The 17894-nt window shown below is 40.7% G+C and overlaps 1 protein-coding gene across 8 annotated transcripts in view; it reads left to right on the top strand.

Annotated features, from left to right (window-relative positions):
- Positions 1-13427, top strand: part of BRD9 (bromodomain containing 9) — a 124308-nt gene extending 110881 nt beyond the window's left edge. For all 8 annotated transcript variants that reach the window (XM_073587692.1, XM_073587693.1, XM_073587694.1 and 5 more), the window contains 5 exons: positions 4555-4687; positions 5744-5855; positions 8728-8830; positions 8987-9157; positions 12960-13427. In XM_073587692.1, coding sequence (XP_073443793.1) covers positions 4555-4687; positions 5744-5855; positions 8728-8830; positions 8987-9157; positions 12960-13048 — 608 coding nt within the window. In that variant the 3' untranslated portion in view covers positions 13049-13427. The remainder of the gene's footprint in view (positions 1-4554; positions 4688-5743; positions 5856-8727; positions 8831-8986; positions 9158-12959) is intronic.
- Positions 13428-17894: the final 4467 nt, after the last annotated feature.

Below are 17894 nucleotides of genomic sequence, written 5' to 3' on the forward strand. Positions count from 1 at the left end.
ATATTTTTTCCATCTTTTGGCCCACAGAGTCATGTGAGGTCTTGTTTTTTTGCGGGATGAGTTGATGGGTATTTTTGGTACCATTTTCGGGTACATGACATTTTTTGATCGCTTTTCATTACGATTTTTGGGAGGCAGAATGAACAAAAAAGCAGCAATTCATGAATTTCTTTTGGGAGGCATTCATACCGTTCCACGTGTGGTAAAACTGATAAGGCAGTTTTATTCTTCGGGTCAGTACGATGACAGCGATACATCATTTATATCATTTTTTTTATGTTTTGGCGCTTTTATACAATAAAAACTTTCATAGAAAAAATAATTATTTTTGCCTCGCTTTATTCTGAGAGCTATAACTTTCTTATTTTTCCAGTGATTGAGCTATACGGCAGCTTGATTTTTGCGGGACAAGATGACGTTTTCAGAGGTGCCATGTTTGTTTATATCTGCCTTTTTGATCGCGTGTTATTCCACTTTTTGTTCGTCGGTATGATGATAAAGCATTGTTGTTTTTGCCTTGTGTTTTTTTTTTTTGTTTTTGTTTTTTTTTTTAATGGTGTTCAGTAAAGGGGGTTAACTAGTGGGACAGTTTTATAGGTCGGATCGTTACGGACGCGGCGATACTAAATATGTGCACTTTTATTGTTTAGATTTTTTTATTCAAATATTGATTTAATGATAGAACAAATATTGATTTTTTTTTTTTTTATTATTTACTATTTTTACAATTATTTAATTTTTTTTATTTCATTCTATGTTTTACACTGTGTCTCACTATGGAACACTCTTTTTGTGCATGCTGATCGCTTATATGGCATGCAGATCTGCACTGCTCATGACAGGAAGTCTCTGAGCTCTGGTAACCCAGATGTCGTCTTGACGACATCGGATTACCATGGGAGTGATCGGGACCCCGTGGCATGCCGCGGGGTCTCCTCCAATCCAAAGGGAGAGGGGCTGTCAGAGCTGACGGCCCCTCTGCCTGCTCCCAGAATGCTGCGATCATGTTTGATCTCAGTGTGCCGGGGGGTTAAAGTGCCGGTAGCGCTCCTGGCACTTAGTGCCGAGTGTCAGCTGTGAAAATCAGCTGACACCCGCCGCGATCAGCCGCGCTCCCCCCCGTGAGAGTGGCTGATCACGTATGAAGTACTATTCTGTCCATGGTCATTAAGGCCCAGGGCACATGGACGGAATAGTACGTCCATTGTCACAAAGGGGTTAATATTACTAATGGCACGAAGCAGGGGTGCCCACACTCTCCCCTAATACTTGTGCTAATAATTGAACCCTTAGCTGAAAAAAATTAAATCACACCCGGGAATAACTGGTATTAAAATTGGTAATGTAGAGCACAAAATCGGGCTATTCACGGACGACATTATTTTAACCCATATCTATCCCGAAGAGTTGCTCAATAGAGTAATGGAAGTGATACTCTTTTACTTAAGTATCATATTATAAATTGAATGTTCCTAAATGCCAAATTCTGAATCTTAAGCCCTCCGTCCCGCATCCTGTAAACCTAAAAGCTAGGTACCCTTTTAAGTGGGATAATGAAAATAGAACATATCTTGGAATCCGCTTGGCGCCCAACGTAGATAAAATACTCTCATTAAATTATGAGGCTCTGAGACAAAAGATGAAAGGCGACATGCTGCGCATGAAACAACACGACATGTCCTGGTTAGGAAGAATAGTGTCTGTAAAAATGTTCATAATCCCCCAGATATTGTCCATATTCTGCAACCTTCCCTATCACAGTCCCCATGAAAATACTCAGAGTAACAAACAATCATATTAAAGTACATATGGCCGGAAAGACAGCATAGAGTTTAAGCAGATATACTATATATCCCAATAAAAGAGGGAGGCCTGGGTTGTCCCTCAGTGGTGAGTTATTATAGGGCGAACATATTTGAACAACTGAGGTTGATCTGGAATGATAACAGATGTTGGATAGAAACTGAAAAACCTCTCATAAAATCCCCAAATGTTGCATTGTTTTTTTTTACTCATATATCATTATCGGGCCTAACCCCGGCGACAATAAAAAATTGTGTCTGCCACCGACGGTGGAAGCGGCACCGGGAGTGTAGAGCATTCTAATCAGTAAACTGCATATTATCAATTTGGTGCTCTCTAAGGCCCCCATAGAGACTTTGGAGATGTATATTCCAGACCTCCAGATTTGTAACTAGAAATCCCTGGGAGTCCCATTGGTTGGGGATATGTATGAGAAAGCAATATTGTTATCCTTCTCTACGATCAGGGAGAAATATCTCCTTCCACATAAAGATCATTATAAATATCTACAAAAAAGACATTTTCTAAAAGGTGAAAAAAGATAATATTCTCACAACCCTCCAAATTATATGAAATGCTCCTCGCTCCAGCGTGGCAGATAAGAGCGCTGTCCATAAGCTACAACCATATGCTGGAGGAGACCTTCCCCTCTTTGGACTCGTATCTCCACAAATGTGAGACTGATCTACATTGCGGCATTACCCCGGGGCAATTCCGGACGTCCTTCTCAATGATAGGGACACACTCTAAGTGCATCAATCATCTGGAGAACGCCAGAAAGCTACTGTACACGTGGTACTTCACACCATACAGATTGTCTAAGATCTACCGCAGCTCCCCAGATGTGTGCTGGAGGTGCGGAGACGCCACCGCAGACATGTTACATGTCTGGTGGGAGTCCCATAAAGTGAAGCAGCACGGGGACGCAATCTCCCATCTAGTGTCTCAAACTAGTGGCATCCCAATGAAAATTGGGAAAGAGCAGGCGCTTCTGGCCATTGACCTGGATTTATTACCGTTTGAGTTCCGGACAGTGATTGCGCACATCTTCATCGCTACTAAACTTAAAATAGCATGATGTTGGAAAAAAAAACAAATGTGTATCATTAACTGAGATCGTGGCATTGGTGAATGACGATTGTTTATCATAGAAGATAATTTCTTCACCAATAATGCAATATCATACCTCAGGAAATGGGATAGTTCGCTATCATTCAGACTAAACATTGTGGTCATAGAGATATAATAGAGCTGTTAATGGTGAAGTACGGGTATAGTAATCTGTTGCCATCACCCCTTCCCTTTTCCCTTCTTTTTCCCATAATATTCAGTTATGTTAAAATACTATTATATTTAGCCGATAAATGATTGAGGAAATTTTTGTAACAATGTACAATGACTGGAAGCTCAATGGTTGTTAAAAATGACTTTATTTAAAATTATATTCAACTATAAGTCAATGGCTGCACAAAAATCTGATTACATTCAGGTTACCATCCATATGTCATGCATTTTTAGAGGATCCAATTATAATTATTAAGAGAGCAAACTATATTTGACCTTTATTTAAATTGTTCATGTACAAATCAGACATCCGGATTGCACATGGACATAAGAAACGGACTTCCTGATGCAGTGCGCTAACAAAATACACATATATGAAACAAAATGCATATGCAAAAATGTCAATTTTTTTGACAAAAAAAACAGCTAATTTTGCATACGCTTGGATGAACCCTGCCTTGGGTAAATGATGCACGCAAAAAGAATCTGCCATTTACCCAAGAGCCCAGAAGACCTGTATAACTAGAACACACTGGTGACAATACACTCACTCGTTCTGTACTTTAATCGGACATACCCAGCAGCAGTGTGGGCTCATGTAGGTTAATCGGACATACCCAGCAGCTGTGTGGGCTCGTGTAGGTTAATCGGACATACCCAGCAGCAGCGTGTGGTCTTGTAGGTTAATCAGGCATACCCAGCAGCAGTGTGGCCTCATATAGGCTAATCGGACATACCCAGCAGCAGTGTGAGCTCATGTAGGTTAATCGGACATACCCAGCAGCAGTGTGGGCTCATGTACACTAGGTTAATCGGACATACCCAGCAGCAGTGTGTGGTCATGTAGGTTAATCGGACATACCCAGCAGCAGTGTGGGCTCATGTAGGTTAATCTGACATACCCAGCAGCAGTGTGGGCTCATGTAGGTTAATCGGACATACCCAGCAGCAGTGTGGGCTCATGTAGGTTTATCGGACATATCCAGCAGCAGTGTGGGCTCGTGTAGGTTTATCAGACATATCCAGCAGCAGTGTGGGCTCGTGTAGGTGAATCGGACATACCCAGCAGCAGTGTGGGCTCATGTACACTAGGTTAATCGGACATACCCAGCAGCAGTGTGTGGTCATGTAGGTTAATCTGACATACCCAGCAGCAGTGTGGGCTCATGTAGGTTAATCGGACATACCCAGCAGCAGTGTGGGCTCATGTAGGTTAATCGGACATACCCAGCAGCAGTGTGGGCTCATGTAGGTTTATCGGACATATCCAGCAGCAGTGTGGGCTCGTGTAGGTTTATCAGACATATCCAGCAGCAGTGTGGGCTCGTGTAGGTGAATCGGACATACCCAGCAGCAGTGTGGGCTTGTGTAGGTTAAACGGACTTACCCAGCTGAAGTGTGGGCTCATGTAAGTTAATCGGACATACCCAGCAGCAGTGTGGGCTCATGTGTATTTGTGTTTTGCAGTTACGTTTCTTAACAGCACCGGTACAGCCTTGTCCTTACAAAATAATACTCTCTTCACTGATCTCAAGCCTGATGAAATGGATCTAATGTATGCTGCTTATGGTGATGACACCGGGATCCAATGTGCTCTTAGGTAAGAGGATTTATCTAATAGTATTTTCACAGATCACTTAAAATCACAGGTCTGATCTTGATGCTGTTCTCCGATCAATCGCACCAATGGAAGTCAATGGGTCCATGAAAAAAAAATCAATTGGCTCTTGAATGCCATCCGTGTGCTGTTTTTTCATATATCAGTTCATAGATATACTTCACCGCACACTTTTCTTGGATATTATGCAAAATTAGTGATTTTTATTCAAAAACATCCAGTCCACAGAAAAAAGTGCCAAAACAGAAAAAAATAGTATATACAGCCTAGATACCCATACCCAACGTTTCGATCCTCCCGGATCTTAGTCATGGGGTACTTGGTAACTGTAGTATCAAAGATGTGGCACTTGTAATAAGTGTGGATCCCCTTTGGGTGTCCCCAGGTGCTGAAATATAAGGATAAGGCCTGACAGAGGCTGCAGTGGCCGTAGTAGGTAGCTTTTGGGCCTGGGGGGTTGCCAGGGGGTCAGGCTGGGGTGTGCGGTGGCCGTGGTAGAAAGCTTGGGGCCTGAGGGGTGATGAAGATAATAAGACAGAGGCGGTGCTCCTGCGCCCTGCCCACCAACGTCCAGGAGTCCGCCCATCTCTAGACATAAGCCTTCATGGGACCACTGATTTGTGGGGAAGGACACAGTGAGAAAGGGGCCTAAGTAATTTCTGCTATTGCGCAGGCCAACCGATTTCGGTGCACCTGAAACTGTCTCACCTGCTTTCAGCACATTAGGTGGTATTCTGAGAGGGCAAAAAAAGAACAGTAGGGGCTTCAGATAAGCTGCTTTTTATTCATTTCCCTGGCAGAAAAATGGAATAGTTTGTTTTAAGGAAACTTTGAAATCTACCATGTAATGATTAAACTAATTTTCTTTATTTAAATTTGATGTTAAAATGTATCAGGTTTTGTAGCCTTTTGATAGTCTGTTTAGCTTGTTTTAAATCCATTTGTGTAATTTACCACTGGTCATGACATGCTTTTCATAGAAATGTTCTGCACATCCTGTCCTGTAATATATTTATATTTTATTCACTTTTATTTTAGCCTTCAAGAGTTTGTTAAAGACTGTGGGGGCTATGCAAAGAAAATGGTAAATGACATGCTGGATCAGATAACAGAAGGAGATCATTCCAAAATTCTTTATCAACTAAAACAGGTGCAGTTCTAAATACTTATATATTAGTTAACAGAAGTATTCTCCTTGTGAGGTGAAGTCATATTGCTATGTTGTGCCATCACTTTCTGATCTTTGGGATCCCTAGTAAAAAGAATCCAATATTGTAGGAATTAGCAATGCCAAAAGTGAACATATAATCCCTATAAAAACAACCTTTTATTTCATATAGTTATAAAAAAAAACCTTTCCCAGTGAAATATTGGCAAATGCCACAATAAAGACCTAAATTGAGATGCTGCAAGGCCCTACAATAAACTCAACTGATACCTTCCTGTCCGTGGATGTTGGCACCCTAAGGATCCCGATTTTTTTTTTTTTTTTTTTTTTTTTTTTTGGCGCTCAGCGAGGAATATCCCTTGCTGCCCTGTCAGTCCCTGGTAACACAGGTATGAAAACAATGACTGATAGTATAGAGATGAATAATAAGAGTGCCCTAGAGCTCATGCAAAAATCCCAATTCTTCTGGCACATGTGGAACTTTCTTGGGTGCCCACAGCAATTGCCCCTTTCTTGAAAGTTCTTGATGATCTGATAAATGTTTGATTTAAGGGCAAAATCCTTGCCTGTAAAGCCCTTGTGATGTAAAGTAATGATGACTGCATGTGTTTCATTGGAGATAACCATGCTTAACAGAAGACAATGATTTTAAGCACTGACCCCCTTTTAAAGAAACCAGTCTGTTCTTAGAATTCTATGACCATAACAGAGAAGTATGGCATTTTAATAATAATAATTTTTAATAATAATAATTTTTATTTATATAGCGCCAACATATTCCGCAGCACTTTACAATTAAGCGGGGACATGTACAGACAATAAATTCAATACAAGTTAAGACAATTCAAACAATGACATTAGGAATGAGGTCCCTGCTCGCAAGCTTACAATCTACAAGGAAATGGGGGGACACAGTAGGTGAGAAATGCTTGTTAATTCAGGTCTGGCAATTATAATAGGGATTTTCATATAAAGCTGCATGATCCGGTCATCAGCCCGTGTGTTTAAGTGCAATAGACAAGTATCAAGTGCAGTTATCATGTGCATGAAGGGTGTGGAGACAGATGAATAGTAGGGTGCAGATTCAGAATAATATTTGGAAGGAGGGAACAGGGCAAAGTTAGCTTGCTGAGTAGTTGATGTGATAGGCTTGTTTGAAGAGATGGGTTTTCAAAGCGCGCTTGAATAGGTCAGGGCTAGGTATCAGTCTGATCGTCTGGGGAAGTGCATTCCAGAGAGCTGGAGCAGCACGAGAGAAGTCTTGGAGATGGAGGTGCGAGGTTCAGATTACGGGGGATGTTAGTCTTAGGTCATTTGTAGAACGGAGGGCACGTGTAGGGCGATAGACAGAGATGAGAGAGGAGATATAAGGCGGTGCAGAACAGTGGAGAGCTTTGTGGGTGAGAGAGATGAGTTTATACTGGACCCTGTAGCGAATAGGTAGCCAGTGTAATGACTGGCACAAGAATGACTTGTAATTCTTGTAATTGTAAAAATGCCAGTGTAATGACTGGCATTTTGTTGCAGGACTGAAGTCCAGTGGGAATGGGGGTTTTGTGAAGAGATGGTTGGGTCCGGCCGGTTTGGCCGAACAGTTAAAGTTCGGGTCCTGGTACAGAACAGTACCCGAACCTCATTCACTTGAATGGGGGGCCCAAACATCCAGTGTTTGCTATGCTGTCATGTGCATGACAGGGCGGCAAACACCGCTTCTGATCGACGGGGAAATCCTCCCCGCCGGTCAGAGAGCCGCAGTTCCCACGCTGTCAAGACAGCGGGAGCGCTCAGCTGTGATCGAAGGTAGAAAGCTTACCTCAGGTCACTGGTGTCAGCTGGTGGGACTACTGATCCCATCATCCGACACCTGCTGCTGCTATTTACAGTTAGAGGAGCGGTGGATGGGAGTATTTATTAGCCACTTCTGCGCTGTTAATAAGTAATTTAAAAAAAAAACACAATGTGGGTTCACCTGTATTTTTGCTGAACAGGTTAGCAAAAATACAGGGGAACCCACGTCGTTTTTCTTTTTTTATTTTTAAATTACTTATTAACAGCACAGGAGAGGCTAATGAATACCCAATGGGCGTGTCTTATGTAAATCCTTGCGTACGCTTGCGTTTCCATAGCCAGTAATGCTATGACAGCGGATATTTGACGCCACAAAAAATGCAACAAGATGCGTTAGGCGCGCCCCACCGCATACCGCAAAAAGACGCAACCATATGCAAACACACCCGAACGCATACAAACGCAGGACGTATGCGGATGTATGCACATCCAACGCAGCGGACTAACCCAGAAAATGTGAAGCCAGTCTTACACAGACTTCCTGGTGAAGTCCGCATTCAGTGTCTTGAACAGTAGGTCTTCGGTACGGACACAAAATTATACTGTTTGAGTTTGTCTATCTCTAGTTTTGTGATAAGGTGGCACAGAGATACTTAATATTTGGCAGTTCATCTGATCACTCTTCATAACAATCTAGGGTTAATGCAAATTGCCACAACAAAAACTGAAGCAGGAAACTTCGTGGAAACCAAAATGTGTCGGCCTTCAATCTTTTGACCACAACTGTGTAAAGTGCTGAGTGGCGTTTTGAGAATGTGCCAGGTGTCTCTCAGAAAGTATACAAGTATAACTTAAATGTCTCATTTGGTAACTTGGGCTTCATCTGTACACGTCAAAAGTAAAGGGTAAAAATTAGCATTGGTGCAAAATGTTAAGAAACTTCTGGCATCAAAAGGGTAATTGCACTGTATGCAGTGATTAAGTTTAAATTGGAAAAAACCTACCCCTTAATTACTGCTGTAATTATTTTACTACATACTTTAAAATGTATTTTTTGCTACTTTAGATTGGTGAATCTGTGGGTGATGGCAGCAATTCTGTCCTTGATTTTATGTCCATGAAGTCCTATTCCGATGTATCGCTAGAAATGTCAATGCTAAATTCATTAGGTATGTATTCGTTTCTCATATGCATGTGTAACATTTTAATTAACTTTTTTTTTTATCAGCCATTTAAGTATATTCATGTTGAAATATCCATGACCTGAGGCTTGTTCCATGCGTAATATTAAAAGAACTTTTTTCCTTTTCCATGTAAACCATTAGGAAAAACGAAGAAAGAGCTCGACCACGATGATGGTCATCTTAACTTGGATGACGCAGCGAAACTCTTGCACGATTTTCATGATGTACACAATGACAGAGTTGGATCTAGACCGTCTTCCAATATAAGTTCTTTATCCAACAACTCTGAAAGAGATCATCATCATCATCTTGGTTAGCTTTCTGCCTTCTTATTTCTTACTCTGAATGTGAATATCTGCTTCTGCTGACTGAAATGCAAAAAGATTTTCTAGATCTCAAAGCATAGGCAATGGTTTGCCATCATTTTATCATTCTTAGAGGAGTCAAAAATAAAGTTGCTCTGTTTAACCCCTTCCCGACATATGACGGACCAGTACATAGTATCTTACGGGCACTTCACCCAAATTGACGTACTGGTATGTGATGGCGATCATGCAGGAGCAGCTGCTGGCATCTTTTCTTAAGTGATAGCTGAGCTCTGGCAGTCCCTGCCCCTGGGGCTGTTTATCCCTCAAAACATATTTTTGCTGCATTACAAAGCTTTGTTTATTCATCATACAATCAACCAAAAATTGGCTAAAAAACACGATCAAAAAGTCATATGTAAGTAGAAATGGCATACCTGAAAAAGACATCTTATTCCTCAAAAAACAAGCCCACCCATACAGCATCATCAGCAAAAGAATAAAAAGCTATTGCTGTCAGAATAAGGGCATTTTTCTATTGTTTTTATTGTGTAAAAGCAACAAAAAATTATGTGTGTGTATGTGTATATATATATATATATATGTGTATGTGTGTGTGTGTGTATATATATATATATATATATATATATATATGTGTGTGTATATACAGTATATATATAATATAGTATCGCTGTATTTGTACTGACCTGAAGAATAGTGTTCTTACCACTTTCCACACAACGAACGACGTTAAAACAAAACAGAAAAAAATTCCTGAGTTGCTGTTTTTTGTTCAATTTGCTTGTCACCTCCTTCAAGAAATAAGCCCTCACGTTTTTAGTGTGATAGTAGTCAAACATAAAAATATATAAATCTGGTATCGCTGTAATCACCCAGACCTGAAGATTAAAGACGCTTTATCAATTATACCGCATGGTGAATGCCATAAAGAATAAATAAAACCAATTCTTCACATGCTGCTGATTTTTTTTCATTAGGCCTCGGCTCATATTTATCTTGCGCTGTACACATCGAGTGCTTACATCGGGGTTTACTTGAAAATGTCTGAAAACCGTGATTCAGACAGAAATCCTGGTAAAAAATTCACTATAATGAGGCAGATGGAAGCATTTTGAACTACTGTCTGGCCTATTTATATGTTCCTCCTATGATCCAAAGATGTCAGTCTTTTTACTCGTCTTTTTAGGCATGCACAAAAGCGCAGTCAGCCAAAGTTTTGTGCACCTTTGAAAAGACGAACACCAGAGTACAGAGTAACAATGCTACCTCGTTAGTGAATGGATCTGCCTGGGGTTTCTTCTGAATCTCGTATTTTGGAGCTGTAGATGGAAACCCCGATGTAAGTGCTCAGCAAAGGATAAATGTGAACTCATCCAAAATGTTCTGTACCCAAAAATGCTGCCAATAGCATTCATCTCAAGCCACAAAAAAACAAGTCCTTACCCGGGTCTGTCATTTGTTAACGGAAATATAGGGGGCTTCCTCGTTACTGGTAGTACAAAGGCTCTGGAAAAAGTGCCGTGACTCCCTTCCCCCCCCCCCCTTCCCCGAAAAAAATCCTGCAAGATCTGTGCTCCCAAATCCAAATGCCCTCTCCCTTCTGAGCCCCATAGTGTGCCTAAACCACATATAGCATCCATACTTGACAGTTCTGTAGTGATGAGAGCTTATTTAATTTACAGTGTCTGTAAATAGCCCTTTAGGTAATGAACCTTATACCAGCCGCATCACAAAGCTGAGAATCGTGCTGTGTCTCATATTGAACCTCTGATCGTTCATGTAAACCTTGAATCAACATGGATTTCAGTATCAATTTCTCCTGATTAAAATGCACAATATATAGTGTTTCCCAGTACAACCAGAGGAGACGACGCCTGGTAGCAATTCACGTGCCTGCAATAAATACAAGTATACACAAGGGGGCAGAATAGTATATCAAACAATCCCTCTGGGATATAAAGATTTGCTGGTGAAAAGCATATTTGTGGCGTGGTGGGTTCCCTTTTGCCCTGGAAGCAGCCTCTCTAGCTTACCTTATGCTTTTCTTACATTTCGATTGTTATTGCAGGTCACATTTCACCTACTACCCAGTATGCAGAGAGAAGTTATGTGGGGGGCTTAATGCCTTGTACAGTAGAAAACTGAAGTTTACATCCACTATATAAAAAGACACATGTGCATGTTTTTCTCAATATCTAACATGAAATCGGTATAAACCTTTCCCGTTTTAGGTCAATTGTGATAACCATAATTATTAATATTTGCCAAATGCCAGAATAATGAGAGACAGCAAGTGTTTTAAGGCATGTTTATTACTTACTGCAAAGTCAAAAGATTACATACATTTCATTAGTATTTGGTACCATTGCCCTTAAACTGAATGACTTAGCTCAAACGTTTGGGATATCCTTCCACAAGCTTCTCCCAATAGTTGGTCTGAATTTGGGTCCATTACTCCTGACAAACCTGGTGTAACTGATCCAGGTTTGTAGGTCACCTTACTCTCTCCTGCCTTTTCAGCTTTGCCCATAAATTTTCAAATGGATTGACATCAAGGCTTTGTGATGGCCACTCCAAAACATTGACTTTGTTATCCTTAAGCCACTTTGTTACCATTTTAGCAGTATGCTTTGTCCATTTGGAAGACACATTTCTGCCCAAGCTTTAATTTCCTGGCTGATGTCTTGAGATGTTGCTTCAGTATTAAGACATAATCTTCTTTTCCCATGATGCCATCTATTTTGTGAAGTGCACCAGTCCCTCGTGCAGCAAAACAATGCCACAACATAATGCTGCCACCCCCATGTTCCACAGTTGGGATGGTGTTCTTAGGCTTTCAAGCTTCTCCCTTTTTCACCCATTATACCCAAAAAGATCAATTTTATTTTCATCAGACCACAGGACATGTCTCTAAAAATTAAAGTCTTTGTTCCTGTGTACCTGTGTGTATTTGCAAACCTGGCTTTTTTATGTTTCTGTTGGAGTAATGGCTTCTTCCTGGCAGAGTGGCTTTTCCGCCCATGTTGATACAGTACTCGTTTCACTGTGGATATTGACACAATCTTACCAGCTTCCGCCATTATCGTCACAAGGTTTATTGCTTTTGTCATTGGGTTGATATGCATATGTCGGACCAAAGCACGTTTATCTCTGGGACGCAGAACCCATCTCTTTCCTGATGGCTAAACATTCCCATCTTGTTTGTACTTGCGTACGAGGCACCTTCAGGTATCTTGAAATTGTACCCAAGGATGAGCCAGACTTGTGCAAGTCCACAGTTAACTTTTTGATAGCTTAGCTGATTTCTTTAGACTTTCCCCTAATGTTACATGATGATACACAAAGAAGCAGTGTTTCAGGTGTGCATTAAAATACATCCACAGCTGTGTCTCTAATTAACACAGATGGTGTTAAAAAAACCTTTCAGAAGCTTCCAAACACATGACATCATCACATGGGTAGTCCAGAATTGTGTAAAGGCATAGTAACCTTAGTGTATGTAAACTTTTGACTTTGCAGTAAGTAATAAACATGCCTTTAAACATTCTCTCTCATTATTCTGACATTTGGCAAATATTAATAATTATGGTAATCCTAATTGCCCTAAAATGTGAATTGTTTATTCTGATTTCATGTCAGATATTGAGGAAAAACATGCAGGTGTCTTTTTATGTAGCGGATGTAAACTTCTGGTTTCAACTGTATCTTTGATGCATCATGGTGTTATCTGTAGAAAAAATGGATTTATTTTAAATATATTTTAATATATTGTTTTCTTTCAACTTTAGGCAGCCCTTCTCATCTCAGCATTGGAGAGCAGCAAGACATTCCAGACCCCTATGAATTTCTACAGTCACCGGAGTCTGAAAATAGTTAAAATGCTTTGTAAATTGTATTTATTGAGCCTACATTTATATGTTGTGAGCCTATTGTAAAAAATGTTATCTTTTTCCTGCCCTGCCTCTCTCTCTGTAAATAATACAGGGTTGTCATTTTTTTTTCTTTTCTCTTAGAAGACAGACTCTTTGAGTACAGTGTATTCCAATATACGAGTATGTTCACACAGTGATTTGCTGCAGCTGTTTTTTCCACATAATAAAGAATGTAGGAAGGAAAAATGCTGTGTAAATAGCACACTTTTTGGTGCGTTGTTTATGCATTTTTTTAATTCAATTAAAAAGTGCAGCAAAAAAAAAAGTATTGACATGCTTCGGTTTAAAAAAAATAAAAGTAAAAAAAGCACCATGTGAATGATATTTTAGGAATTTATATTTATTTTGCTACTACTGTAAATGCTGTGTTTTTTCCCGAAACACAAAAAAAGCAGCTGAAACTATGTGACCAGTCATTTGTACAAAAAATCCCATGTTTTGTTTTAATACATATAATTTTCATTATTTTCCCACTTATACACTGTTTAATGGCCACATTATAAATAATAAACTTGGCATTTTCACCTTCCATAGCATCACCTCTCCACGCGCATTACCACTGCAGCCCATCACTTGGCTCAGTGGCTCCGTGTTGCCCATGACCACTGCATTCCATCTGCAAAGGTCGGGAGTAGCAGTGAAGAGGTGTTGCTAGAGAAGGCGAAGGTGAGTAATTTTAGGTACTATATACAAAAAAGGAGGAAGTCCTGTCACCAGCAAAATGGCATATTTAGATCAAGACAATTACCATATTTTTCGAACCATAAGACGCACTAGAATTAATTAAAAGGCTAGTAATTACAACACATAAAAAGCACTCTGCCACTCCTGTGGTGACTATAACTCCCAGCATGCCATAGGACCTGCAGGACATCCTGGGATTTATAGTTCTCCCTTGGGATCTTAAGCAGCACTCTAGTGTTGTTTTTCAGTGCTGGAGTGGTGCTTTAAATATAAGCCCTGTGCCCCCATTCTTAGGCTATGTGCACACGGAGTTTTTTGGCTCTGCGGATTTTGTAATAAAAACCGCAGATGAATCCGCAGGACCAAAGTCCTGCGGTTTATCTGCGGTTTTGCCCTGCGGTTTTACACCCCATAATGGATGAGGTGTGAAACTGCAGCGTTTCTGCACTAAAGAATTGACATGCTGCGGATTGTAAACCGCAGCAAAACCGCGCGGAAAAATCCGCAGCATGTGCACAGGCGTTTTTTTTATTTCCATAGGAAATAAAGGTACTGTACAAAGCAGCAGAATCTGCTGCGGACCTGCAGCTGCAGAAACGCTGCAGGTCCGCAGCAGAATCCGCACCATGTGCACATAACCTTATACTCACCTTCCAGCGTCGTCATATAGTACTTTACAGACACCACACTGGTCCCGCAGCACCATCTTCTACCCGTAGCTTCCAACATAACACCACATATACAGTGCCTACAAGTAGTATTCAACCCCCTGCAGATTTAGCAGGTTTGATAAGATGCAAATAAGTTAGAGCCTTCAAACTTCACACAAGAGCAGGATTTATTAACAGATGCATAAATCTTACAAACCAAAAAGTTATGTTGCTCAGTTAAATTTTAATAAATTTTAAACATAAAAGTGTGGGTCAATTATTATTCAACCCCTAGGTTTAATATTTTGTGGAATAACCCTTGTTTGCAATTACAGCTAATAATCGTCTTTTATAAGACCTGATCAGGCCGGCACAGGTCTCTGGAGTTATCTTGGCCCACTCCTCCATGCAGATCTTCTCCAAGTTATCTAGGTTCTTTGGGTGTCTCATGTGGACTTTAATCTTGAGCTCCTTCCACAAGTTTTCAATTGGGTTAAGGTCAGGAGACTGACTTGGCCACTCAAACACCTTGATTTTTTGCCTCTTGAACCAGGCCTTGGTTTTGTTGGCTGTGTGCTTTGGGTCATTGTCTTGTTGGAAGATGAAATGACGACCCATCTTAAGATCCTTGATGGAGGAGCGGAGGTTCTTGGCCAAAATCTCCAGGAAGGCCATGCTATCCATCTTCCCATGGATGCGGACCAGATGGCCAGGCCCCTTGGCTGAGAAACAGCCCCACAGCATGATGCTGCCACCACCATGCTTGGCTGTAGGGATGGTATTCTTGGGGTCGTATGCAGTGCCATCCAGTCTCCAAACGTCACGTGTGTGGTTGGCACCAAAGATCTCGATCTTGGTCTCATCAGACCAGAGAACCTTGAACCAGTCTGTCTCAGAGTCCTCCAAGTGATCATGAGCAAACTGTAGACGAGCCTTGACATGACGCTTTGAAAGTAAAGGTACCTTATGGACTCGTCTGGAACGGAGACCATTGCGGTGGAGTACGTTACTTATGGCATTGACTGAAACCAATGTCCCCACTGCCATGAGATCTTCCCGGAGCTCCTTCCTTGTTGTCCTTGGGTTAGCCTTGACTCTTCGGACAAGCCTGGCCTCGGCATGGGAGGAAACTTTCAAAGGCTGTCCAGGCCGTGGAAGGCTAACAGTAGTTCCATAAGCCTTCCTCTTCCGGATGATGCTCCCAACAGTGGAGACAGGTAGGCCCAACTCCTTGGAAAGGGTTTTGTACCCCTTGCCAGCCTTGTGACCCTCCACGATCTTGTCTCTGATGGCCTTGGAATGCTCCTTTGTCTTTCCCATGTTGACCATGTATGAGTGCTGTTCACAAGTTTGGGGAGGGTCTTAAATAGTCAGAAAAGGCTGGAAAAAGAGATAATTAATCCAAACATGTGAAGCTCATTGTTCTTTGTGCCTGAAATACTTCTTAATACTTTAGGGGAACCAAACAGAATTCTGGTGGATTGAGGGGTTGAATAATAAATGACCCTCTGAATAAACTTTTCACAATTTAAAAAAAAATTAAACAAAGAAATAACATTATTTTTTGCTGCAGTGCATTTCACACTTCCAGGCTGATCTACAGTCCAAATGTCACAATGCCAAGTTAATTCCGAATGTGTAAACCTGCTAAATCTGCAGGGGGTTGAATACTACTTGTAGGCACTGTATGTTACATACATGTTTGTTAAATATTTTACCACATTTTTTTGCTTCAAATAAATTTTTCCCTATTTTCCACGTCTAAAACCTGGGTGCGTCTTATAATCTGAAAAATACGGTAGGCTGTGATATTAAAAAAAAAACTTTATCCTTTTATTGTAGTTTCATAAAAACATCTTGCTTATACTGTTTCAGACCACACAGGGTCCTTAGTCATAGCAAATATCAAAACATACACAGACAAATTTATACAAAAAGGAAGGAGGTATACCCAATCACGATGAGACTACAAACAACACAATTATCACAAACACGTGTATGTATAAAATAACATACAAAGAAAACATACAATCAATAGTTTGACATTTCACAAAATTCCCAATATTTAGTCAGATTTTTCATACATAGGTTCAGAAAAAAAAATTCAAAAAGGGAAAGGTCAGAGAGGCCAAGCGCCTACGCACTGCAGTACTTTGCTCTGCCCTCAACAAGGCAGAGAAGTACGCCTGCACAGGAGCGTGATGCCGGAAAGCCATGAAGCAAGCAGGAGGGCGGCATCGCAAGAAGAAGCTGGAGGCGCGGGACCTGGGACATTGTGACACCCATCGGACCAGACGACTCCCCCCATTAAAGAATGCAGATAAGCCCTGAAAGGCATGGGCCGTATCTTATTTCGGCCAAACCTGTAACAGGTTCACTTTAAGCAAAAGAAAAAAAAAAAAACAATCTGACTGTGATACTACCTAATATTTCTACTTGCCTGTATTTGTTCCACCTCCACTTTTTCCCCTCAAAAAAAAAGGTGTCTTACTGTTTTATTTAGTGACCAAGCAAAAAATATTTGAACACATGTGGTACTTGTAAATTTGTGTATTCAAGAGAACTTGTCAGATCTTTTTTGATGCTGCTTTATCAGGAATCTGTTAGCAGATATTTGCTACCTCTGCGAACAGGGTAATGTAGGCAAAGAACCTGAATCCAATGATGTATCACTTAGTTTACTGGGTACAGCCATTCTAACACAATCAGAGCTTTTAGACTTATCATGAAGCTGAGCTGAGAAAGCTAACCACACCCACACCAGGCTCTTTGTGTACAAAGCAAAGTCTATTAAAAGGGAGGTGCTTATCACAAAGGGCGAGGGCGTTGCCAGGTTATTATAGTCCAGCAATGTTAATCTCTTTATGACAAATCCTTCACAGTTAGTAAACAACAGTTTGCTCTTTGTCAAGTTACACTTCCCTGAATTCTATGTTTCATCCTCTATCTTGTACTGTCTTCAGATTACATAACAAAAACCTGCTGACTGATTCCCTTTAGGGGCAGCATGAAGGGAAAGTGAAAGTGACATGCGCATGTTTCCGCAATCTGTAACTTATGATAGCCTGATGTTTGTTCATGCTGCATCTATCTGTCACTACTTGATATTTCTCTCAGGGCAGCGTGGTACAGCTGGCAGGTTACATTTACAAGTTGTACAAGGTATAAAACGGGAACAACTATCTGAACTTCAAGAGGGCAAAATTCAAAGGTAATACACTGGCACATTTAAGTTTTTGTTTTGTTTTTTTTTTCAGAAAAATACAAAGGCTACACAATGTTACCATATCTTTTCGTGTATTTGCTACATTTCAAATGATATGCAAAAAAATATATTTGAAAAGTGGTTAGTGAACAGAAGTTAAGCAGCAGTAACTGTTACTAAGTAGGGTACTAATCTGTGCCATACCAGCTCAATACTTGGTTTACATCCAGCCACCGCTGGAGCCGATAATAG

The sequence above is a fragment of the Dendrobates tinctorius genome, unplaced genomic scaffold (genome assembly GCF_039654945.1).
Source record: "Dendrobates tinctorius isolate UK_male_01 unplaced genomic scaffold, ASM3965494v1 ptg000102l, whole genome shotgun sequence".
NCBI classification, from domain to species: Eukaryota; Metazoa; Chordata; class Amphibia; order Anura; family Dendrobatidae; genus Dendrobates; species Dendrobates tinctorius.